Source organism: Vicugna pacos, chromosome 7, assembly GCF_048564905.1.
Source record: "Vicugna pacos chromosome 7, VicPac4, whole genome shotgun sequence".
In the NCBI taxonomy this organism is placed as follows: Eukaryota; Metazoa; Chordata; class Mammalia; order Artiodactyla; family Camelidae; genus Vicugna; species Vicugna pacos.
This window is the reverse complement of record NC_132993.1, coordinates 32,457,399-32,483,007: the sequence shown is the minus strand read 5'-3', so window position 1 is coordinate 32,483,007 and position 25,609 is coordinate 32,457,399. Positions and strand designations below refer to the sequence as shown.

Sequence of the window (25,609 nt, the reverse complement as noted above, 5' to 3'; positions counted from 1 at the left end):
AAAATTGAGGAATTCTATCATTTTAATATGGTGTAAAAAAGAAAGTTTCTGGGAATTAGGAAAGTCACAGAATATTCGCATGCCTAGAATTGAGAACAACAATAATGTCAGCAACAGTTAGGAGACCTTGCAATTTCCATTCAAAACATTCATCAGAGAATATTAACAAACGTGAAAGTAATGCATTTTTGCATAGAAAGACAAACTCAAGATTTTAGAATCATAAATAACCCATAATTCTGGTAACAATCTACTTTGGTTAATGTGTTTAGCCAGTATTTGAAACATTACTATTTATCATCTTATCTTCTTTATTTTCTTCTTAACATGTATTTAATATAAGCTGAGGTTTTTGTTTTGCTTTGCTTTGCTTTAGTTTAATAACAGTACAGTCTACAGTACATGTGGAGTAAAGAATGGAACAAAGTAAATCTATCTAATGGTGAAACACAAAAGTGAAGAGTTTTGGTGTCTGTTTGCAACTGTCCTACAGTAATGCCTGTTGCAGCACAACTCACTATTACATGCCTTAGCTGAAAAGGATATATCTCTATGATTATAAATACATTTCATTGTACTTGCAATAGAAGCAAATTTTGGAGGCTAAACAAAGTTTACAATTGATGGTGGAGTTAGTTAGGGAGTTTTGTCACATCTTCATTAAGCATAATAAAAACTTTGAAGGAGTGGCATGATTTCATAATAAAAAAGATGCACCCTGTTTCACTGGGAACTGGCATCTTAGTGCCTTCCTTTAATTGCACTTTGCTCAGGCATTCTCATGCTAATTTGCAGGAAGGTATGAGTCTGGAAGAAAGGACACCCCTTGTCTTTTGAAGGAATTGAAATGTCTCTCACGTGTAAGTGGACAGTCAGGACATTGGGGGACTTTAACGGTCAAGTTTTGCTGTTATTTTGTATATAGCACTAATAACATGAGAGCTCAGGGCTTTAAACACAAGCTGATGATTCATCTAAATAAAAGGTGAGCAGAATGGGGGAATTCCCTCTGAACTGAAGAAGTATGATATATAAAAGATCCCAGGGAATACTGAGGAAAGATAGGGAAAATGGAGAACAGTCTATTTATGTCATTAATACCACGTCCATCTTAGAAATACTTACTGTTGTAACACTTGTAACTTGTTGCTACTACATATTTAATTCTGTTTTTTCTTGTTTTTCACTGTGCTCTCAGCACCAAGTCCAGTGCCCAGCACGTATTTGTTAGGAATGAATAAATGAATAAGCAATTCAGTTAGCATTCATGGACATAGAGGCAAATGGATAAGGGGCCATACCCATGTGTTAACAAAGATAATCAGTTAACCTTTATTGAAAATGCCGGTGCTGAAATACAACCAGCTAACATTTGAAGAAGATAATTCAGTCAGTATGTTGTCCTGCAAATAATTTTTAAATCTAATTACTATGGTTAATTTTGTATTATTTAAATGGAGCCTCTGTGGGAAACTGAGCAAGTTACTCACCTCCTTCTGCCTCAGTTAATATCTGCATAATAGGATTCCACAGTCACAGACTGAATACCTAGTTCCAGACAGGCATCTCACAAATAAATCCACTATACGCAGAAGGAACCAGATGAAATAGTATAGACACATCCATGCAAACATACTACCACTATTAAGGAAAACAATTTAAAGCCTCTTTAGTTCAGATATAATTAGTCCAAGAGGGACACATTATTATTGATAATGGAGTCTTCTCACAGGGAAGTTAGACTCCTCAGTGGGAATATATTTTTATGGGTTGAAGATTAGTAACACTTTCAAAGTGAATTAGTTACCCACTGTTTTTAAATATTGAATATTGGAATGGGTGCCAAAATAAATCATGTGATTTGGTCATTAAGAAACTGAAGCAGACTTTTATTTTATATGATTACTACCATAGCCATTGACTTACAAATGGCATTGATTAACTGGGGATGTATCTCACCCATTGCTTGCCCCTTGACCTGAAATGTCAAGTTAGTCAAGAGGAAGCTTAAATGAAAGTCACCACAGTTCAGCATTATTCACTTTTCATTGGGCCTAATCACTTATCAAGGCTGTTGGAATGTGTTATTCCAACTCACACAGTGGAATCAGGCAATCTCACTTAGATGTTGCTCTTAACTCCTTAATCTCCTACTCTTAATCCATGCCTTAGATTTTTGTCTGTATAATGGAGGCTAGTGTTGATAAAACCTGGTTCTCTGGCCTCAGGATCATTGCCAAATTTTCTACTGATTGCTAGTGATATCTGAACCTCTAAGCAAAGTTCTTTATAAATACAATTGTGGTAATTATGTCTCTACGGAAAATTTTTTTCAGCTAGAAACATGATGTTATTAGAATATCTTTTGATAACATTTCCTTTATTGTATTTTAGGTAGTGATTTTAGCACCAACAAGGGGCCTTTATTGCTAGATTCAACTCACTGTTGTACATTAAACTTTGTCTCAGATCCAGTCAACTTCAGTATAAAGTAAAAATGAGTTCAAACAGAGTCCTTACTAAATCACAGCTTGAGCTGTCCTTATGTGAGCAAAACTGAACAGTTGAATATATCATTGAGACGTTTCAGTGATTCATTTTTCCTTGCTTATATTTATATTGATACTTTCCTTACAGAAGCACTGTAGCAATAAAGAATTCTATTCCACTAGATTCCTAATTTTATTTTTCAAGTACCAAAAAAAACCCAAAAAAACCCCCAAAACAAAAAAAACCTAGCAAACAAAAACAATAACAACTTTTCTGGTTTGTCATAACATAATTGTAAACCATTCCTTTTTACAATATATATATTTAGAATCCAAAATTTCTACTATGCCCCAAACTAAAATGTGATATTTATGTTAAACTTCTGAATCAACGAACTAAGCAGGTATACATCTCTAAATATTACTGGCTTGTAAGAATAAATAGAGGAATAAGTATGATAAGCTACCAAATAATGCTTTTGCAGATAATACTGTTTGTCAGTTTATCAGCTTTATGTTCCCTATCATTCACGCATTTCCAGTTCCAGAATATAGTAGCTATAAAAATAAATAGAAAAACAAAACCATAGTAAAGCTAATCTTCCTAGTTTGTGCTTGTCTCCCAGGTTAAAAAAAAAAAAACCAATTAAGTGCCAAAAATGTAAAATTTATTCCAAGAAAAGTAACAGGCTACACGAGTAAATTTTGGCAAATGCAACTTTATATTGAAATTCACACATCTGTATCTTAAAGAATGAGACTCACAGACTCTAATGTATTTCTAAAATACCAGAAATCATATTATAAGCTTTCACAAGTTAAAACTGAAATAATTTAAACAACCAATACACTGAATGTGCAGAAAGTATAAACAAGACTGTGCCTTCAGTAGAATAAATGCTTCACAAATTGTGCAGGGTGTCATACTAAGGCTGTGGTCTCCCCTTGACAGCTGACTTAAAATATAAACACACATCAACTGCCTGCTTCTTAGAACACACTAGAATGGGTAGCACACCTCAGAAGAAAATCTCATTATCCCAGTGATGTGCACCTTAATTTTTAAACCATGTGAGGAAAAAAGAAAAAGAGTATTAAATGATCGTCCATGCACTTCCAGATGCATGACCATGACCAGTTACTGATTCAATTTCTCTTGACTCCAACTTGCTCCAATGCTAATAAATAAGATGAATGATACTAGATAACCCTTTAAGGCAACATGTGTTTATTCTGCATTATTAGAAGTGCTCAGTTGTGACTGGTTGGTACCATTAATGTTGCCTCCCAGACCAATATCTAGTAATCATAAAATATAGATGAATTGGAAAAACTTTATACCAAATCAACAAAAATCACATTATACAGTTTGATGCTAGCAAGTTCACTAATAGGTAAGGAAAGTGGTATTTAGAAATAGCAATGTATTAATACAAAAAAGTAAACTCTAATTGGAACCAATATACTGCTTTGGAATGCTCCCCAAAACTTACAAGGCGATTTTTCAAAAGTGTGATAATCCAATAATTCATGGCATGTCTTTAGTGAATTACAGTACTTTAAGTCTCCAAATATTTTAGTCCTTGCAAAACAATAATAGTATGAAATGTTTTAAAGTCTTCAAACTTCTAAAATTAGTTTTTATCAACACATTTACCTCATGTCAACTTAATTTATTAAGATGTCCAATGCTAATCTTTTTTTTTTGATTTTTTTCATAAGTAGTGATATACACAGCATTTAGCACTGATACTTAGCACCTGCTACTTTCATTATCTAGTTTTCAACCACATAAAGAACTTAGGGCAGTGGTTCAGTCCTTTCTTAATAACAAACCTTCGCCGGCAGTCAGCAGGATCACTCTGAGATTTGAAATAGGATTATAGGTGAACTATTGCAAAGACTGCAGAATGTTGCCCAAATCCTTATAACTGCTGATCCCATTCTTGATTTTCTTCTCAAGAAATGGCTACAGGCCACAATTGCTTAGCAGAGAAGGTTAGTGTTTCACAAGGCTAAAGATTTACAGATGCTCCTTCATATAACACAGTAAGGTTCCCTTGGTAACCTGGATTTTCTGCAGTAAAGAAGGGTTGTGCTGAAACAGCGCCTCAGCTCCCTGTTGGAGAAAATGCAGACAAAAGGATTGATTCCTGCTTGGGCAAAACTCATCCAGACAGCGGCTGTTAGAAATCCCCCTGGTACTACAGGCCCTCTTGCAAAAACTCTCCAGTAACAGGCCACCAGGTAGGGGCCCCACAAGGTTAGGAAGAGAAAAGTCATTATATAGAACATTCTGCTGATTCTTTTCTCCATTTTGAACTCGTCTAAGACCAATAGCCTTCTTCTGCCCGTGGTGTTTGCATTTTGCCTGATGCCCAGCAAGGTGGGTGGTGTGGGACCCCTTCCAAATCCTGCTAGCCAGTTGGCAGCTGCCTGGCCACTGGCTCCGGGGCCATGAAAGGTCCAGTTTTGGCTGACTGCTGCTACAAACTGGACTGGCTTCATTTTCCTTCGGTCGTGGACAAAAAATATCAGCTTGAGGTAGACAAGCTGTGTGGCTAAGAGAATGAGAGCAAGGAGCAGCATAAATCCTAAGGAATCATTAGCCCTGAAGGAGCGGTGTTGGAAGGTACATTGATCTTCTTCCCTAATGAACGAGTAAGTGCCCACATCTAAAACTGGGGGGAACGCCATGGCCACAGACAGAGTCCACACCATGCAAATCACAGCCAGACACGTCCAAAAGGTCAGCCTCTTTGTATAGAAGCGATGATGGGCGATAGCTAAGTACCTGGTGACACTGATGCAGAAGAGCATGAAAGCAGTGTGGAAACAGGACAAAACCCCCAGAAAGGCAATCACTTTGCAAGTCAGAGTCCCATAAGTCCAGGTAGAGCCATTTTTGACAGAGTTGAATACAAATGGGAAACAAATTGCAGATCTGAGGATATCTGAACAGCAAAGATCCAACAGGAAGTAGTAAGGTGCTCTATGCAAGGTCTTATCTTTCACTAGCAAAATGGAGATCAGAAGGTTGCCCACCACGCTGACTCCTATTATGAAACCCAAGGAAGTCAGTTTCAGAAAGGCTGTTAGAGGAGAGAGATTTTGCAAAATGTTGTCAGCTGCATGGCTATAGTTCGCCATAGATGGATGGAGGATAAAGAAACAGCCTCAGTCAAGTCTCATGATCTAGATATAAGAACAAGGAAAAGATAGATCCATACATTTTACTGAAAATGTAATCCACAAAGAGAACAGATCCGATCTGCAGTCATGCTTCCTCTTTTCTTCCATTTGATTTGCCATCAGAATATCTGGGGGAAAAAAAAAGAGCTATCATTTCTTAAGTTAACGAGCAATGATGTCAGGCAGTGCTAACATAAAGCTGTTCAGTTATGAGGAAGATAATAAAGTTTTAATTTTGAATAATATTATTTGCTTTAGTATTTTTGCTTGAGATTTCGGAGAACTGGCTTGTTTTTCTGAGCTAGATGAATTTTAAAATGTCCCTATTTAAAAGAACATACATTTGATTGGGTACCTTTAGGAGAGAAGGAATAAAATGTTCCCCAGTTGTAAAATATGCCAGTCCAAGAATTATGCACTAGTGTTGCAATGGAATCTACAAGACTGCTAATAGGAGACAGAGGGGAGACTACCCACATTTATGTGAGGTCTGTTAGTATCTGTCAGTGTTTTCCTGGCAGCTTCTCTGCTGATATGGATCCGAAGAACCCTTGCAAAATATATGTCTTTAATTCAGATGCCCCTGTTCATGCTGCATAATATAAGAGGAATATTTGTTGATTCATCTTAAAGCATAATTTCAACATTAGACTTCGAAATTAATAGGAACTTGTCCCAGGATTTGATGTGATTTAATCTTTTGTCTTTTCGCTCCCCACCCCCCCACCCCCATTTTTGGCAGATCCTTTCTCTTTTAAGCCCACATGATTATTAAACATGGTTAATGTAAATATTGGTCAGGGAAACACCCAGAGGAATAATGCACTTCCATTTGTAAACCTTGGCTGCCTGGATTCAAATGAATTTAACATGAACCTGTATTTCTTGGGCAATTAAGCTTTTCCCATTTACACTGATAATCTTTGTTGCAAAATCGCAAGTGGCTTCATTTTAAAACAAAATGCACGTTGTCTCCTAGGTGCCTGGGAGCCCCACCAGGGAAATAGGCTTCCTCTGTTATTCCCACGAAGCGTGTTTCCTTTGCCACTTCTCACTTGCCGACAATATGCTGATGGAAGCCCAGGCAAAACTGCGTTCGATGATTTTAATTTCCCCACCGGTACATCCCCTGGTAAATACCGATCGCATCATGCAACATTACGAAACCTGAAATCCGCCACCCCTGGATTTATAATGGGGGGTGGAGGAGGGGGAGGGGGAGAGACATGCATTACATACGCGAAGATGGGGAGAGAGATTGCTTCTCTGCTGCAAGGGAACTGTTCCCGGTGATTCGCAGTCTGATATTCCTCAGTCTTGCAACGCTTTCCAGAAATGGAGCTCTCAATAAGCCCTACTGAAGATGCATTGTCTGAATGTACTTCCATTATGCAGTTTATTGTCAAAAAAAAACACAAAACTCAAGGAGCGTTCTCTCCCGGTGAACCTGCAGTTTCACCAACACTGTGCGCCCCCTCCCCCCCAAACTTAGCAGAGAGTATATCCTCCTACCTGTTGGTGTTGGATATCCCGACAGACTATAGCTTCTTCTTTCTATAAATTGCTGATTTTTTTTTTGCCTTAGTGCCTTGACTGAGCATCCAGGCAGGGCTCGGCGGCGCCTGCGCGCTGGAGCCTCCTTGAGCTCCAGCCGCGTCCTCCCCTGTCGCAGCGGCACCGTCTCCCCCAGTAACGCAGGGGCCGCGGCGGCGGCGGCGGCGGTGGCGGCGAGGGCGGCGGCAGGGGCTACTTCAGCCTCTGTGGAGCCAACAGGAGCACCGACCCGTTTCCAGAGCTGGCTGGGTTTATTGAATATCCTGTCCTGTAGAACTGGCAAAATTGGGCTTTTGTCCCCTTGTGGCTGCTTCTTAACTTTTCTCTCCCTGCATTGGAAGTAGGGGTTTGGAAAGGCTCGTCCAGGACCTCAGGCCCATCCTTTTCCCTTAGGGCAGCGCACGGAGAAGCCACCTTGCCCGGGTGCCCTCCCCCTCTTCAGCTTCCTGGAACGCTCGCTTTCCCCAAACAATTTCTTCCATGCTCTTTTAGGGTGGTCCAAAGCATTGGAAGCTTCTTTTCGATTTCTTCTTTAATGATTTCTCCAGCAGACTTTTGCATTTGCAGGTTAGCTGGTAGCTTGGGGGGGGGGGTGGAGGAGGGGAGGGAGGAGGGAGAAAGAAAGAAAAGAAATTTTTTAAAAAAGGAAAAAGCGCAGTCAGGAAGAATCTTGTCAGTGGAGAAGGGAAAGCAGGTTAGAGCAGCCCTGTCTTTGTTAGTCATCTTCTGTTCTCCAGTGCACGCAGATACAGGTTAAGTAGGGAGAAGCTAAGTTCAGAGGACAACTGCAAAATGATTTACTTCCATTCTCCCTTAACGAATATGACTAAAGAATCAGGCTTACACAAATTTTAAACAACTATGCCTTGCATTTCACCCCACTGAGCAACAGCTTTTCTTTCTCTTTCTTGCAAGTACGGCTGACCCATAGATTGGTAATGTCACAGCGATTATGTGTATGTGTGAGTTTCCTTCCCCCCCCTTTGTTATTATGGAAGAAAAATACTGGGAATATAACGAATTCATAAAACTTACACCCGTCCAAAAGGTCCGATGATATTACAAGACACCACGAAGCCTGACATTTGGGCACTTAGGGATGGCTCTGGAATCATGCATTTCCTTATTTAACCATTTCGGAAGAATTTTGTTTGTGGGGGTGGTATAAGATGTTAAACGACAACAATCCCCCACTTGGCAAAAAACAAGCAGACATGCTTTCATTAATTCCCAGTGTAAAACGTCTACTTCTCTTCCTGCATGCTTATTGCTTTATAATAATCTGTTAATGAAACAAAAAAATAAAGATCTTCTCTACTTCTCTACAGCAATAATTTGATCTCCAGACAGCAGTAAAATACCTCATTGCTGGGTGGTGAGATTGTGACATTCGGAGGAACTCAAGCCAATCAGCATACAGATAATATGGGTTAATTTACATATTGTATTTCTATTGGACATACCGAGGTAAAGCCTTCTCTGTTTAAAGCTTAAAAATGAATACTTCACTGTCATGATGTCACAGTCATTACACAAAGCCCTATGTTGGTAATACTGAAATGATGTTACAAATGATGTTATATTTCACTGATTGGTTTTGGGATGTCCTAAACCCAGTTAAAAAAAATAGATAATGATTAAAAGATATATATGTATATATGTATAAAGTATATATAAAACCTAACTTTGGCATTCTGTGAACCTAGAAAAATCAATTCTACAGCAGTACTGGAAGTAACTTGAAGGCATTTCCATTCTAGTGAAATATTCCACATTTTTACTAAACAAATAGATTCAGAAGTGCTCAAAAATATATGATGGTTTGCAACTTGTGAGTGAAACATCAAATTTACTTTTGTGGAACCACAAATCAGTTCAATTTGTTCCTTTTTACTTCCCAATTAGTGTCCCAATGTACTTAGCAAAGAGTTATTTCCTGAATTTTTACAGTTAAAAAAATCTATAGAATAAGTGACTTAAGTTTGCTGAAGATTCCTGATTGGCCTAATCTTAGATTATATGGATTACAGAAAAGCTATTTAAAAGTAAATTAAGAAGGTGACTGCACAGCTTGTTCATGATGCAATAATTTACTCTGCCAAAAGGTACAGGGCCAAGATCCAAGAGTTTATCCTTAAACTTTAAGAAGCAGGTATTGATTCTTTAAAAATAAGAGAGAGGATATTTGTATGCAACATTCTTTCATATCTACAACTCAGGGTATATTAGGCTATTATTTTCCTTTGCAATTGAGTGCAGTTATACCCACTAGTTCAGTTTTTCCAGCTGTTAGATGAGAATGTCATTTTCTTGCCTCACAAGGGGGCTTAAGAAATTAATGAGATATTTTCCATATAGTTCATTAACTCTACTGGAAAAAACATTGAAGCCTACATCTTCCGTCAACAGAGATTTAAGAAAATATATTTAATAGCTGACAAAATCTTCATATCACCTATAAGTTCTCAAATGTAAAATTATTGCTTCAAATTGTTCAGGTCATAACTTTATTGATCATAGATAACTTCTTTTGATTCCTTATGTCTCCAAACATAGAAAAATTGACTGTCAGGTTAAGAGTAAAGAGACAAACAACAAAATATTTTATACTGTGGGTCTGAAGTATTCTAAAACTTTGAAGTTCGGAGTCTAAAGGTTTTTAAGTTCTTGGCATATTACATTTACTATATTGATTAGTGGATTAGGAAGACTGATGTAATTTTCTTAATTTGGTTCTTATAATAAATATATACAATTTTTAAATTTAAAGCAGCAATTAGCTTCTTTTCAAAATTAATTGGACATTTCAGATTTTTGCCAGATGATGTACAGTCTCATGATGGATAAATGCAGTATTTTTGTTCTATGCATTATGTGAAAATGTGTCAGGAAGTAAACAGTCCTTCACAAATTATAAAGAATAATGGGCTAGGATAAATATTCTAAGAAAAGATTTTTGTGATTGTTTAAACTACTATCTCTCCCACTTTACATTAAACCTTTAAAAACACGTGTCTTTGATAGTCCCAATCCTTACCAAAATCTAAAGCTATATATATGAGAAAGAAACTTCTATAAAATTTCTGGAAGCGATCTTGGTAAGAACGGCCCTCATCAGGGACTTTGCATAGAAACATATTCCAATAGATTATTTTTAAAAGTTCACTAACCTAGACCAAGTGACCAACAGAAATGTCACCTCATAGTCTGTGACAAAAGTGACTTTTTTTCACAGTGACATCTAAGTAACTGAAAGTTTCTAGGGCTTTGTACTCCATGTGCTTGAGGAACAGAATGGTGAAACAATATACTAGACCTAAAAAACTGCCATTGGATTTAAAAAATTATGCCTTGGGAATTTGGAATAACCATAATTGTGAACACCCCAAACAGTAGGATTTCTTCAGAATTTTAGTAAGTTTTAAGAAGATTAAGTATATGCCATGTTCCTTTCCAAAATGCTAAAAGGTTCACTTGTCAGATTTTTCTTTTTATTCTGTAACAGAACAGGTTCCATTTATATATTTTTAATTTTGAAGCTAGTATCTCTAAGACTTTTCTTCTCAATTTAAGATCCAAGCTTTTAAAAAAATTAGCTATTTACCTTTTCAGACATTTATGTTGACATTTTTCTTCTCTTGGAAAACTTTAAAACTTGTTCCTTTATTTAATTCATTTAACAAACATTTGTTGAGGTTACTGTGTAGGAATCACTGTGCTAGATCTTGCAGAAAAGGAAAAATCAAGAGAGAGGATCAGTATACAGGTAGTTGCATCAATGTAGGGAAAGCTTGAACTGGTAAAAGTGGAGGGGGTGAAATAAACAGAAACAAAGGAATAGATGTGATTGGCAAAAGGAGATAGAAGCCATTTTTTTTTAATTAAGTGATTAGCTAAGGGAAGCAACCGAAATTGAAGAGTGAGAATTGACTTCAAGTTTTGGAGAGTAGATAACTGGGAGGTAGGAAAATCCATTAACCAGGGGCAGCAAAAGTTAAAAAAGAAGGAGCTTGTTTGGTAAGGAAGATAATGAGTTAATTTTAGACAAGTGAATGTGAAATGCTGGTGGAACATTCAAATGCTGATATCTTATATGCAGTTGGAAGTGAAGACCACAAATTCAGGAAGTACTTACAAATAAGTAATGGTGGATCGAGGGTAAATTTGGATGACATTACCAAGGGCGAGACTGTTGAGAGAAGATTAAGCTTAAATAAATTAACAAAGATGCCTGTTCTTTTTCTGGACAGACTAAAAAGCTAAGAGAAAGCCTACGTTTAAGAAAGAAGAAGGAACATGGAAGAACCAGAGCTAGAAGGAAATGAAAGGAAACATGAGTGTTATAGAACCTGAGGGAGGAGAGAATTTCAAGGAGGGGGTGGTCTAGGAAGTTTAAAAGGATGAGAGATTAGCAGATATCATTGGTCCTGGTGGTGAGGAAATCATTAGCAGCCTTGGAGAGAGCAGTTTCAGAAGAGCAAGTCAGACTGAAAGGGATTAACAAGTGAGAGGGCAAAGACTTACAGGCTTCTAAGGTCAGGCTCAAACTGTTTTGCTATTAATAACAGCACTGTTAGTGATGAAGGATTTAATGAATTCTCTTGATGTTTTATTAACAGTGTTAGTTATTTACATAAATATAACATGTCTTTTTCTTCTGGAGGTCTTTAAAACTCTTCTTCTATTATGCATTATTTAAATATGATCTTGTGAATGAGGAGAGCAAATGTAAATTTCTCTACTTTAGAACTTTAGAGATTTGATCAAAAGCCCTTGGTCTATTAAGATGCTATAAATCGTCTCATTCTTCTTTGTCTTTTTATTTATTTATTTTTAGATGAAGTTAGTCTCAACCATGGAAAAGAGAAAAGTGACCCATGTGGGTGTGGCATGAGCGTGAGTGTGGAGTGTGTGCATGTGCATATGTGTGGGTCTGTGTGTTGGTAAAATAAGAACTGGGAAGTTTAATTTAATATTCAGGTTGATGGAAAGTCATATGTATTATAATATATGGATTATAAATTTTCAGAGAATAAAAATGCATTATAATTTTAAAAACTCAAGAGGTATAAGTCATTTTTTTCTTTGATTATTCAGAAGTTACCTAGTGCGTTAGGGCTATCATTTTAAGCACTAGTTATATGATAATACGAGCAGATTATGGTTATTTAAGCTTTCGTGGTGTTTAGCTTTGTGATAAATGGGCATAATTAAAGCATGGCTGAAAGTAAAGAATGTTACCTTGGACTCTAATTTAAAAATTTCCCATTATTAATTGTCCAATCCAGCATTCTGATTTTCTGCCTAGCCCTTTCCCTTTCATTTATTCTAATTTTTAAAACTTTATAATTTTCTCTTTACAGAGTAAGAATTCTATAAAACAAAGACAAAACCAAAATTCCCACACTTCCTAAATATGGCTACTGTTTTAACTTGGTTGACATTTGTTGAAAATAGAAGTGTGATAATATCTGCCTAATTTTACATCATAAAGGACTTCAGAGTAAGTCCTGCCACAACATTATTTCATTCATTCTGTAAATGTCGCAGTCTCCATCAGAGTATGAACCATATGAAAATTCAGATGTTATCTTGTTTTGCCCTGTTCTTCCCTGGTATCCACACCTGACACACAGAGGACACGCCACACTTTTTGTTGAATGGGTGATTGTGAACCTACCACATAAAGGGTGCTGTGCTAAGCACTGGGAGGAAAATATAAAAGAAAAATATTTAAAAAACAAAAAACAAAAAAACAGTGACACAGGCTCCAGCTGAACTCCATGTTTTCTTAATTTAATAATGTTGGGATCATTATTTATATTATAGGCAGAAAATTTTCCTGCCCAAGGATTTACTCTGATTTGGGGGGAATTTTGTTTGCTTCTTTGCCTTATTACATTAGGATTTACATGACTCTTTATTTGCCTTATTGCTTAGTAATTTCAAGCCATTTTTTAATAACTCAATGTCTCTCATGCAGATTATGAGCCAAGAGCATATATTTCATGCTTTGAACTCCTAACTTGGTGCTCAAATACATCACAAAATATCTCAGCTTTTATCTGGCTTTGGACTTATGATCATTAATTTTTAAATAGCCAAAAGAGTGGTGTATCCTAAAAACAAAATTAAATCTGATTTATCAATACAGAAGTGAAAACTTGGTAATATAAAAAGGAAATTTCAGCTGGTGAATACTCTACTAATTTTGCAAATGGATTTTCATAATTATCTATAGAACAGACAGGAACAGAAACTAGTCACTTAGCTACTTGGAAAAAGACTTCACAAGGATGATATTACTCTTAGGTAAAAATCAGGATTAACTTTTCTTGCATTTTCTTTGTCTTCTTTTTAGAAGATACTCCTTTCCCTCCTTTACCAGGCATAAATTAGAGCTGAACATAAGAGGTTCTTCTATAAAATAGTGCTGATTCATCTTACTAATTAAACACAATAAAAAAGCTAAATCGCTCTTTACGTCCTCTTCGCTTGAACAAAGGCCAGGGCTGATGACAGAGTTTGTGATCCCTGGGACAAGGAGGGCATAGAACAATGCTTCCAGTAACTTGAAGCAGGATATTAGTCCACTTTTGGAGGATGGTAATGACTAGGGATGGGTGTATACAATTTCACTGTACAGAATTTGGTTGAGATTACCTTTCTCCTTTATCTGATCAAGAATCATGGCATCCTGTATTGGCAGTTGGAATGTGATTTATAGCAGTTTTTTTCTGGCACAGCTATCGTTAATGGATCATTAATCATTTCCATGGGGTGTAAGGTATACTGTTGCTTGCATGCATTATGAAAAATGTGAGCCTTGTTTCTAGAGATGCAAAATACCAACTGTAAACTCTTGATTGACAGACTATATAATCTGTACTTCCAGCTGTTAACTATCATCTCCTTAACTATCACTATGCTGCATAGAGGTGGGCAGGTGAATAGTCTTATGAGGTGGAAATTGAAAGGGTTCCACACCAAGAGTTCCAATATTTGAAATATTTTTTGACTATGGATTTCATACCACTTAGTTGGAATTTAAACTGTAGAACAGAGCTCTGATTATAGTTGCTTGTCATTTGGGCAAGCAGTTGTCTAAGTGAGCTGGAGAGAGATAGATCAGTGTTAGGTCCAGTTAAATAAGTCCTCCTTTGAGACTTCTTAATATGGACATTTCTGGCAGTTTTAGTTGGTGTAGTGTCCTCTGGTCACTATGGGGCTGTGGTACATAGCTCCGGGTCTGCTGTCATTTTATTCTACTTGTATTAAATCCTTTTACAATCACAGGTCTTTTTAAGCTCTGGGTCTTTACTATCAGGTTTCTTCTAATGGAACAATGGTCTCTTGGCATTTCTTTCATAGCAAATCTGGTCAGTTAATTAAAAACAACTCCATCATATAAAATTTAAAATTCTCTGCCCATTAAGTATTCATTGATTCAAGTATACCCTGTATGCAGGTTCAGATGTATTTACTGCTTAGCCTGTTATAAAACACTTTCACCTGTACTGGTCCTTCTGCACCCAAAAAGCTTGTAAGTTCTTAAGTCAGGGACTAAAAGCCAGTTTGTCTGTAGATATCCATCGCAAGGCATGTTTTCCACTGCACCATGAAACCTCAACATTCAGCTTCTGTTAAGCCAAGTCAGCACATACTTAATCTGCTCCCCACCTTACAACCTAAATAGTTTTAAAATTTAGCTTTAAAAGGCTCTTATCAAAAACATATGTAAGATGTGTACTTCCTTCTAGGGGCTCTTCAAGATTTCATTTTCCAGTTAAAAATTTTTTTCCCCATTGATGCACTATTAATTCCCGTAAATGCTAATGGGAATGAAGCACATAAATCCTTGGCACTTGGTTGAAAGACCAGGAACCATGCAGAGACAGCACTTTTGTATATAGCCTACTTGTCATCCACTCTATAAATGGCTTGTTTTTTGTGCCATCTGGCATTGAATAAGTGAGATTCTTGCTGGGGTTTCATGATGAGTCTTACTTCTATAGAAGATCATACATACACTGACATTTGGGGAAGAGAGGGACTGAAGTTTTGGTCCTACTTACAACTTATGTTCAAAATGATATTTTAGTAAAAAGTCAAAAAAGCTCAAGACTGATGTGTGCCAACATTACCCTCTATCTTGGGCATATACACATATGTTCGATTTTTAACTTTCTCAGTAGTTTTGATACTGCAGAGCTTCATGAGGGCAAGATTTCTGTCTACGTTGATTATCTTTGTGTTCCTGGTGCCTAGGATAGTGCCTGGCATATAGTAGGCAATTAGTCATTATTAGTTGAGTAAATGTTTCCATTAAAAAAGATCATTGTATCTAAGAATTAATTGCCATTTCATTTGCATATATTTCTCCTAATAAATCTCCAAGTACATATGTAACTCTGACAATGAATTAAAGAATAATCTCTTCCTTCCCCTCAGGAGCTATACCATATATTATGGTTGAACTCTTTTTCTCACAATGTGTTCAAATACAAATAAAGTACAGTATGTTCCAGAAAGCCCCAAGTCAACTGAAAAAGTATGCAGCCCTGAAAATTATCAAGAGAGCAAGTTAAGTGCCTAGTATGTGTGTATGTACATAACTTTGAGAATAAAGTTAGCATTAATTCTGAGTTTGTTTGACTTTTTACTAAAAAGTTATTCTGAACATAGCCTATAATAGAATACAAAAATATGAACAATAAACCAATCTACTGATACTCTAGGGTGAAAGACTATGTGGGCTGAAGTCCTGTTTATTCTGGAGGACTGAAACTTGGCAGCACTTACAGGCCATCTTAATTCAGACTAGCCACAATTTCAGTGCATAAACCAGCTCTGAGCCATCAAGCCTGAAGTCTTTATGTGTATGTAAGAGTAATAAGCTCGGGGAAGTGAATCTCGTACTCAGAGATAATCAGGTGCATAAATGTCAAGTTGGTGACCAGCCTGGAAAAGAAAAATCAGTTGCCAAGGCTTGAAGCCCCATGAAGCCTCTGCTGCCCTCTTGTGTGAGGTGGCTCTGAGACACCCCTCCTGCCGGGTTTCTCTCAGCATCCAGTTTCTGGACCTAAATACCCAGAACCTGTTGTACTGCATTCTGTCTTCCATATCTTGACAGCCAAACCAGCTAGTTTCACTCTACAGTGGAACACATGCTGAACCCTATTTGTTTATTTACTTACTGTTGCAAAGTTGCATGAAACAGAAAGCAAAAGCAAAAAAAGAAAAAAAAATTCATATCTCCATGGAACATAGGAGCCCGGGAACTCCCTCTTTTCATAGATCCAGTCTCTCTGTTTAAATACAGATGGGCTGCGGAAAGCGTATGGGCATAATGATCTTCAGTTTGGGAAGAAGGCTGGGATCCTATGGACTTTGGAAAGTGTGCTGTCCTGGAGACGCTTCCCTGCTACATCACAGATGCTGTGGACTCTTAGCGGCTTATTACACTTTCCTCCTGGTGACTGTTGGGAAACCCAGAATAATTCCTGTATTTTCACCCTAAACTTATTCAAACCCCTCAAGTTGCCAGAGCAAGAATTGCTCTAAAGATGTATATTAATAAGTAGAATCTTAAACTAGGGTTTTATTTATCACTTTCCTAATAATTATATTACTATATTCCATAGGACTTGAATTCTAAAGATAAGAGGGGCCTGAAGAAGTTACCTAACAGTCACCTAATAAAAAGTCACCTAATAGTAATTTTGGAACTTTTTTTCTTAAGGTAATGGTACAAGTTTTTTCAGATGGGCTCACACTTGGAATTCACACAAAACAGATAATGGTGGAGCTGCTGTGGATGAAGTGGAATTGGGGCTGGAGTGATACTCTGTTGATCTCTTATTATTAGATTTGGCAGCTGCCAAGGCAGCTCTGCGAAGCCTAGATATCTAACTAACACAATGAAAAACACTGATTTAGTCTTTATAATTCACCCAACCCCGTATTTTTGTCTCCTTGCCAGGCTGATCATAGCCAGAGACTTAGGATTATAAAATATTTCAATTTATGAAAAATGGTCCAAGTGTGATTACGAGTAATAGAAGAGTCAATGGAAAGAATTGTAATGAGAAAGAACCAAGATAGGTCAGAATTATTGCCTAGGTGTAGGTAGAACAAGTTCAAACTTGGCTGGCTAGTAGATTGATAGGGACACACACACACACACACACACACACACACACACACACACACACACACACACGGAGATAGAGGAGAGAAATCAGACAAAGCATTATGATTTGATAGGAAGATAAGTTTAATTTTAGCAAATGCACATGAGGTAACAGCCAGCCATTCAAATGGCATCGTTTATAAGTGGTGGTTGGTCTTGACCTGGAGCCCGGAGAGTCAGGGCCATGTACATGGAGTTGTCTGCTCATGATGGAAGCCCTGGGACCATGCTCTGAGGAAGGCAGCATGAAGAAAGGAAATTCTCTAAGAAAGAGTATACGCAGAAGGGAAGGCCAAAGTCTGATGCTTGAAGAATGAATAAACATTAAGGCATCAGAAGAGCAAGAAGAACTAGTTAAGAAGATAGTAAAGGAATAGCAGAGAGGTAGGAGGAAAATAATCCAATCATTATTGTAATAATGATCAAATTAACACTGTCTCCTGATAGTTATGATTACTGTTGATCACTAACAATAACAAATGTAGGAATCACTGGATAAGTAGTGCTTAATTTCCATTATGAAAACCATAAGAATAATCTTGAAAATGAATATCCAAGAACATGTGATTTTTCTTTTCACTTCATGTGCTCCCAATTATAGACTGCTTATTATAAAAGTACACAGTGACTCTGGGCCTTTTCTCTGCTAAGCGATTAGTTAACTTCTCTCCCTGGATAGAAAACTTTCTTTCCATACCTAGATTTCAAGTAGGCTTTTATAAACCTAGACCTCTAGACTTTCTGGCACAGTACTGTATAGTATCCTCAATTATACTCCATTTAGGAAAGCATGGCTTCTTTAGGGGTTCATGACAACGGATACTTTATAAATATATTTATGCACATATTTGTGTCTGTTGAATTATCATCTGAAAGTTAATATTAAAAGGCAGTTTCTACCTTACACCTGTCAGAAAGGCCGTCGTTAAAAAGACCACAAATAACAAATGTTGGTGAGGATATGGAGAAAAGGGAACCCTGTACACTACTGGTGGGAATGTAAACTGGTGTAGTCATTGTGGAGAACAGTATGGAGGTTCCTCAAAAAACTAAAACTAGAACTGCCATATAATCCAATAATTCCACTCCTGGGTATATATCCTAAGAAAATGAAAACACTAATTCAAATATACATGCACAACGATATTCATAGCAGCATTATTTATAATAGCCAAGATGTGGAAGCCAACTAAGTGTCCATCAACAACTGAATGGATAAAGAAAATGTGGTATGTATATATATATGTGTGTGTGTATAAAAACACACACAATGGAATATTATTTGGCCATATGAAATCTTACCATTTGCAACAACATGAATGGACCTGGAGGGTATTATGCTTAGTGAAATAAGTCAGTCAAAGAAAGACAAATACATACTTGTCTTTGTATATTTGTATTATTTGTATACAAATAATATACACATATTATCACTTATATGTGGCATCTAAAAAATAAAACAAGTGAGTATAACAAAACAGAAACAGACTCACATGTACAGAGAACAAACTAGTCGTTACCAGTGGGGAGAGGGAAGGGCACAGCAATAAGATGGAGGTAGGGGATTACGAGGTACAAACTACTATGTATAAAATAAATAAGCTACAAGGATATTTTGTACAGCACAGGGAATATAGCCAACATTTTATAATAACTTTAAATGGAGTATAATCTATAAAAATATTGGATCACTATGCTATATACCTGAAGCTAATATAATATTGTAAATCAACTATACCTCAATTTAAAAAGTCAATTTCTAGGCTGGTTCAAAGGATGTGAATATCTATGTGACACTCAGTAAGAATTGTCTATTTTGCTTATTGCAGTATGTGTTATCAATAAATGACAAGATGTTGGAAACCACTGACATGTCCAGAATTATTAAAAATATTTGGTTTTGAATATGTAGTGTCAAATGTATGGGAAAGAATATTATTTGGTTGTTAAAATATCCATTAAATACTTAAACATTAAACAAAAGCTGAGAAACAAGATGGTAGGTATGCTCTACTATAGTTTTGCTAAATTTATGCTTGTGGAAGGTGGCATGCAAAAGTGAGAATAGTTTTACTGAGAACGGAATATAGGTCATTTTGTTATTATATCATATTGTTATTTCATGCTGTTTCATATTTTGTTAGTTTAAAAAAAGTAATACATTACAAAGTGTAACAATCAATTAATTTGCTTTATAAGTTGCAGAAAAAAAATTTTGTTACTTTGAAGTTATCTGTCTTTCATTTTATCAAACTGTGTAACTTTACTCCTCCAAGTATAACCTCTCCAAGCCTTAGTGTCTTCATCTGTAAAATGTGAGAGAGCACAAACGCTCAGACAGTTTGAGAATCAGCTCATCAAGTAGTTGTTTTTTCTATTTCTGTCACCTACTTTATTCACACACAGGTTTCAGTGCTGATTTACTTTTGGTTTATTTCCAAAACCAAATGCTCCATGGTGAAGTCTTCCTTTCATTAGGGATATTCAAAGGAGCATGTCAGAGGCCAAATATGAGTACAGAATATGCTTTGAATATGGCAGCGTTAATGAAATTAAGTCCACATTTTTCTAAGAGAACTATTTTGTAGAGGCTCAAACATTTGGATGAACAAGTTGATATTTTAAAAATGACTTTTTTTGCTTCTTTGTACCTTTAGTCATGTCTGGGCACTGAACTGATTCACTTTTCTCAAGGGGAGAGTCACAGGGCCCAAGTGAAAGACCCACCACCCAGCAGGGTGGAATCCGTTCGCCACGGCTGAGGGTGAGAAGTGGGACCCTGCTTGTGGCTCTTTATTTGAGAGTCGTCTTTAGAACTGTAGAATGACTTTGGGCTCCGAGTGTCATTTCTTCTCTTCTAAAATTTTTGTCCGATGAAGGCTTCTCACCCAAATGAAATGCAGGCTTGTGGTAGCATCATCAGAGAACTGCAGCGTGTTGACAACTGTCTTGTGATTACTGCACGATAGATATTTCAATGGATGACATTTAGAGTAAACATGAATTGCCAACTGCTTTCAGATGGACAGAGTTCACACATTGGTGTGTAAAAAGAAAACTCCCAACCTTGCAGTGTTATTAAAAAGCAACAATATTAGCTTCAATATCATACTTCTATCAGCATGTAGACTTATTTATTCAATGTGACTATGTTAGTTTGATCTTCAAGATTATTTAGAAACTAAATTCAACAGACGAATAAACAAGTGTTGGAACCTCTAACAGCATAGACAAGGTGTGTTAGTACTCACAGTGATAAAAAGACACAATCTTGATTTCAAGAAATATAAGATATAAGTGACACGGGCAGGAGTGTTTAGGAAGGGAGGGGTTGTGGGGCTGGTGGTACAAAAGGGATAATAAATAGCTAAATAACCATAGGCTGCAAGAAATGTATTGGTACAGGTATAAACAATGAGCTATGGACTGTGGAGGATGGATATCATTAACTCCTTTTGGGAAAGACTTCATGGAGGAGATGACATTTATAAAGTAAATGAAAGATAAGCACGGAGGAATGGCAAGCTATTTGATTTTGGTAATTCAGGCAGTCTGGAGTTGCTGGAGTATGAGAAAGAGAATAAGAAGCAGTCAGAGGAGAAAATAATCCTATGTTTCAAAATGGTGGATCATTTTTAAACTAAATGAAACAGCATTAAATATGTACACACAACACAAGATTTTATAAATAGTATGTACAATCATTCAGATCAACTAACTAGACTGCATCTTAATACTTATTAAAATCATGTTCTATAATTGTAATTTAGATGTCCAAGAAAATGATAAAATCTTTGCAAGACCCGTCCTGTGCAAAATCTGAAAGGTTGGCAGGGCTGGACAGAGGACGATAAAGGCACATACAGGCCCAGGGAGAGGATGCCACCATCTACTGTGTATCCCGGGCTGGAGCATCCCTTTGCTGTGTTAACTCTGTATCATGTATTTATTCTACAGAAGATTTAGTGAGCAGCAATTTCTATTTGCCAGGCATTGTGCTAGAAGCTGGGAATACAACAGTGAATTAATGATTCAGTCCCTGTCCTCACAGAGCTCAGAATCCTGCGATAGGTTTGAAGTTGTTTGAGATAAAGATAAGTAAACAGAGATTCAAATATAGAGTGGTATGTGTCTGATGGGAGATGTAAAGAATGCTGTGTGCACATACAGTAGGTATGTAATTCGCACAGGAAGGGTCCGAGAAGATGTCCTACAGAAGTGCTGTTCAAGCCTAAGAAGTTAGGAATAAGGCAGGTGACCACCTAGGGATAGCTACACTGGGCAGAGGAAAGAACATGCGGACATAGAGAGCAGGGAACTGGGGAATGAGAGAGAAATGGAAAACACATGGTGCTTCCTAGGAGGAGAAAAGCTGGATGTGGTTGCAAGCTAGAGTGTAAGGTAGGTTGAAGATCGCAGACATAGATGAGACTAGAAAAATAGAGGAGGAAATAAGGGTAAATTATTGAGCTGGGATGTAACAGGATCGGATTTTTGTTTTAAAAAGTTCACCATGGTGGTTTTGTTTAGAAAAGACGGCTGAGGGTTAAGATGGGAGGTCAGAAAACCAGCTAGGGGGCTGCTGTGGATCTCACCCACATCATGATGGTGGTCTGAATTTGGGTAGGAGCCTTGAGGATGCAGAGAAGTGGGTGGGTCCTAGGCATAATTTGGAGGTGGATTCCATAGGACTTGGTGATGGACTGGTTGTGGAGTGTGAGGGAGAGGAAGGGACCATGCATCCTCTTAAGTGTCTTTCTTGGCCACTGGAAGGACAGTGTCTATTAGCTGAGTCTCACCAGTAGTGCCAGAAAGGACTAAGCACATGAAACTGCAAGGTTGCTTCTTCCTGGATCTTGCCAGACCGAGATCAATTAGCGTGTGGGCTGTTTGCTATGAGTGGGAGTGGCAGGGCTACGGTTTGTTTTCACTCTTCCTTCTTGAGACAATTCCTAATCATACTCCTTCAGTACAGAAAATGAGCTGCCCCCGCTTCACTAAATTGAAATCCAAAAATGTACCAAATGACTAGACTACAATTTTCACTGAGGAGTTCGAAGAGGAAATCAGCTCCTCAGGCTGCCATATGAAAATGGGTAATTACAATATTTTCAACACATTAGACCTTGTTATTTTTGAAATTAGGAAAACTCTTTATATGGAACCACAGAATTCTATCACTATGGAGCCTTTAAGAGATTACTGACAAATAATTTTACAGATGAGAAAATTGTGGAGGTTAAATTATTGACTCAAGGTCAATCATCTGGTAGTTGATGAATTTTCTTTCTAAATTGCACTGATGATGTCTTGAAAAGTGTTGATTAAATAAGTGAAAATGGGCACATGTCATCACAGGACCCATAAAATTGTTTTATGTTGGTATTGAAATGCCCTGGTAATTTTTGTGGCAAAATGAAAGGGCTGTTCTGACAAACCATCTGAAATGGAGTACGGTATAGTTTCTGTTCTTGGTGATCATGCCTGCTTCTAAATTCTTTTGTTAAGTGACTTATGCACATTTATTCAGAGCATAATTATCTTGAGTAATATTGAGAAATATGGTATTTATAATCCCAATGTTAGCAAAGTGCTTCATGATTAGCCCTTTAAAATAATTAATCCTCTTGTATATAAAACCTCATAATTTCATTTCAGATTATCAAGTGTCGACTAATATTTTCAAAATTTTAATCATCCAAATATAATGGATTCAGTGGAAATATGTGTGAGAGGGGTACTGTAGCTCTGATACTAAAAATCAATGAGAAATTAAAACATATCTTAGCATTTTGCTACAGTCATATTTTTCTGGTCTTCTGCCTTTTGCATTTAGATGTTAGACGTATATTACTTAATCAGACATGATTTAGAAAAATGAAGTTACTAAAAATTAGAGAAAAAGCTGAAATACGCTATTCTGCACACATATTTGGTGGTTTGGGCCTATTCTCACCTAAGAATAAAAATCCCTCCTGGGATTAGTAAATCAAAATAGGGGCTTCCTCTCCACTCCTCATATAAGAAACAAACATTAAACAAATTTCATGTTGCTTATATTTTTATGACTTCTCATGAGGTGAGTAAGATATGCCAAGAGTATTTTTTGTGTGTGTGGAATATGAACCAGATCTTCTATTTTCCTTAACAGGCAAAAGCAAATTGCTTGTGTCTCTTTCTCTTTAAATAACCCGGGCATTTGCTGCTAAGATTTTGTTATGTCACTTAGAAAGACTCATGGTTGAGCACGTTAGGAATTACTAAAACAGATTCAATTATTTTATTTCTTTTTTTCCTTACTTTTTGTTCTCCTCAGGACACTCAGGTACAGAGAAGAAGGCTTGGGGAAATTTTAGGGAAGCCAAATTTTCTTTTCTTCACAGATGTCTTTGAGTTTTATCAATTTGTAAGCCTATAATGATAAGGGGAAAACTGTAATAAAGAAACCACTCAGAGAAAATGTCAAAATTAAAATATAACGAACTATTCAATATGGGATTTGTTTATATAACTTTCTAAATATGCCCTCTTTATATATAAATACAAATTTGATGCTAGTAGATTTTTCTGCCTTGTGTCTAGAAAATATCTCCAAATACCAATTATGACAATAACATCCAGCATGCCAAGCCTTTCATAATCATTATTTCATGTCTTCCTCGTCTATCTGTCAGGTAGGCACTATTATTTTCCCCACTTAACAGGTAGGGGGACAGAAATTTAAAAGAGGTTAAGTGACTTGTCTAAGATCACTTTTAAGTAGTGGAGCCTTGTTGTCTATCTAGGTCTATTGGATTCCAGAACTTGGGCTCTTAATCCCTTTTGGGATACCACCAGAAAGACTGATATGTGTTTCTGGGAGGGAGATGGTTTGGTTCCTATGCAGAGAATTCTCCCTTCATTATGTGCTGCAGGCTATATAGAGCTACATCACTTTTCCCACATCCAGTGGCATTTGACAAGCCAGTGCAGGGCTTAGAAAGCCTAAGGGGGTGGTGCATGTGATGTGTAGCTTCTGAGATCTCCTGGGACTGGCTGGTTCCTTCACAGTTGGTACATTTGGTATGACATCAGTTTTTCAAGGAGCTGCCATTTGCACTCTCAATGCTAAGACAACATATGGATACAACTCGTTTTTTCAAATTTCATCTGCACTCCTGCATTCTTTTTTCTTTTTTACTATCATACACTTTTTTTGGAGTAACTTTTTTATTTCTATTGAAGTTAAAGTTGATTTACAACATTGTGTTAATTTCATATGTACAGCTATGTGAGATGTATATATATTTCCATTATAGGTTATTACAAGATATTGAATACAGTTCCCTGTGCTATATAGTACATCCTTGTTGTTTGTTTATTTACATATGGTGGTGTGTAATCTTAATCCCATAGCTCTAATTTATCCCTTCCCCTCCCTTTCCCCTTTGGTAACCCTAAGTTTGTTTTCTATGTCTGTGAATCTGTTTCTGTTTTGTAAACAAGTTCATTTGTACTGTTTTTTAGATTTCACATTTAAGTGATACCATATAATATTTGTCTTTCTCTAACTTACTTCACTTAGTATGATAATCTCTAGGTTCATCCATATTGCTGCAAATGGCATTATTTCATTCTTTTTTATGGCTGAGTAATATTCTATTGTGTGTATGTAAGTGGACAGATGGATAGATAGACGGACAGACAGACAGACAGATATAAATCACATCTTCTTTATCCATTCAATTGTTGATGGACATTTAGGTTGCTTCCATGTCTTGGCTATTGCAAATAGTGCTGCTATGAACATTTGGGGTACATGTATCTTTTTGAATTATTTTCATCTTTTCCAGATATATGCTCAGAGTGGGACTGCTGGATCATATGGTAAGTCTATCTTTAGTTTTTAAGGAAATTCCAGGCTATTTTTCATAGTGATTGCACCAATTTACATTCCCACCAACAGTGTAAGAGGCTCCATTTCCTTTTCTCCACACCCTCTCCAGCATTTATTATTTGTAGACTTTTTGACGATGGCCATCCTAACTGGTGTGAGGTGATACCTTACTGTAGTTTTGATTTGTATTTGTTGAATAATTAGAGATGCTGAGCATCTTTTCATTGCACTCCTGCTTTCTTGATTGTTAGTCATATCCCATAGTTGAGCTTACTGGTAAAAACAGGAATAAATAATATGTTAGAT

The 25,609-nt window shown here is 36.8% G+C and overlaps 1 protein-coding gene and 1 long non-coding RNA gene across 4 annotated transcripts in view; one reads left to right on the top strand and one right to left on the bottom strand.

Moving 5' to 3' along the window:
• Positions 1 to 25,609, top strand: part of LOC116278760 (uncharacterized) — a 565,251-nt gene that overhangs the window by 61,563 nt on the left and 478,079 nt on the right. For both annotated transcript variants that reach the window (XR_004188091.2, XR_012074328.1), the window contains exon 3: positions 25,260 to 25,293. This is a non-coding gene — a long non-coding RNA (uncharacterized lncRNA). The remainder of the gene's footprint in view (positions 1 to 25,259; positions 25,294 to 25,609) is intronic.
• GPR85 (G protein-coupled receptor 85) lies at positions 2,575 to 7,808 on the bottom strand. 2 transcript variants are annotated; one of them, XM_006206150.3, is made up of 3 exons: positions 7,194 to 7,808; positions 6,921 to 7,038; positions 2,575 to 5,809 (listed from the first exon to the last, which is right to left on the bottom strand). In XM_006206150.3, the coding sequence occupies exon 3, from the start codon at positions 5,637 to 5,639 to the stop codon at positions 4,527 to 4,529; it is 1,113 nt and encodes a 370-aa protein (XP_006206212.1). In that variant the 5' UTR covers positions 5,640 to 5,809; positions 6,921 to 7,038; positions 7,194 to 7,808; the 3' UTR covers positions 2,575 to 4,526. The 2 variants fall into 2 exon arrangements, with proteins under 2 accessions (XP_006206212.1, XP_015096321.1); XM_015240835.3 differs by having other exon boundaries at positions 6,921 to 7,035.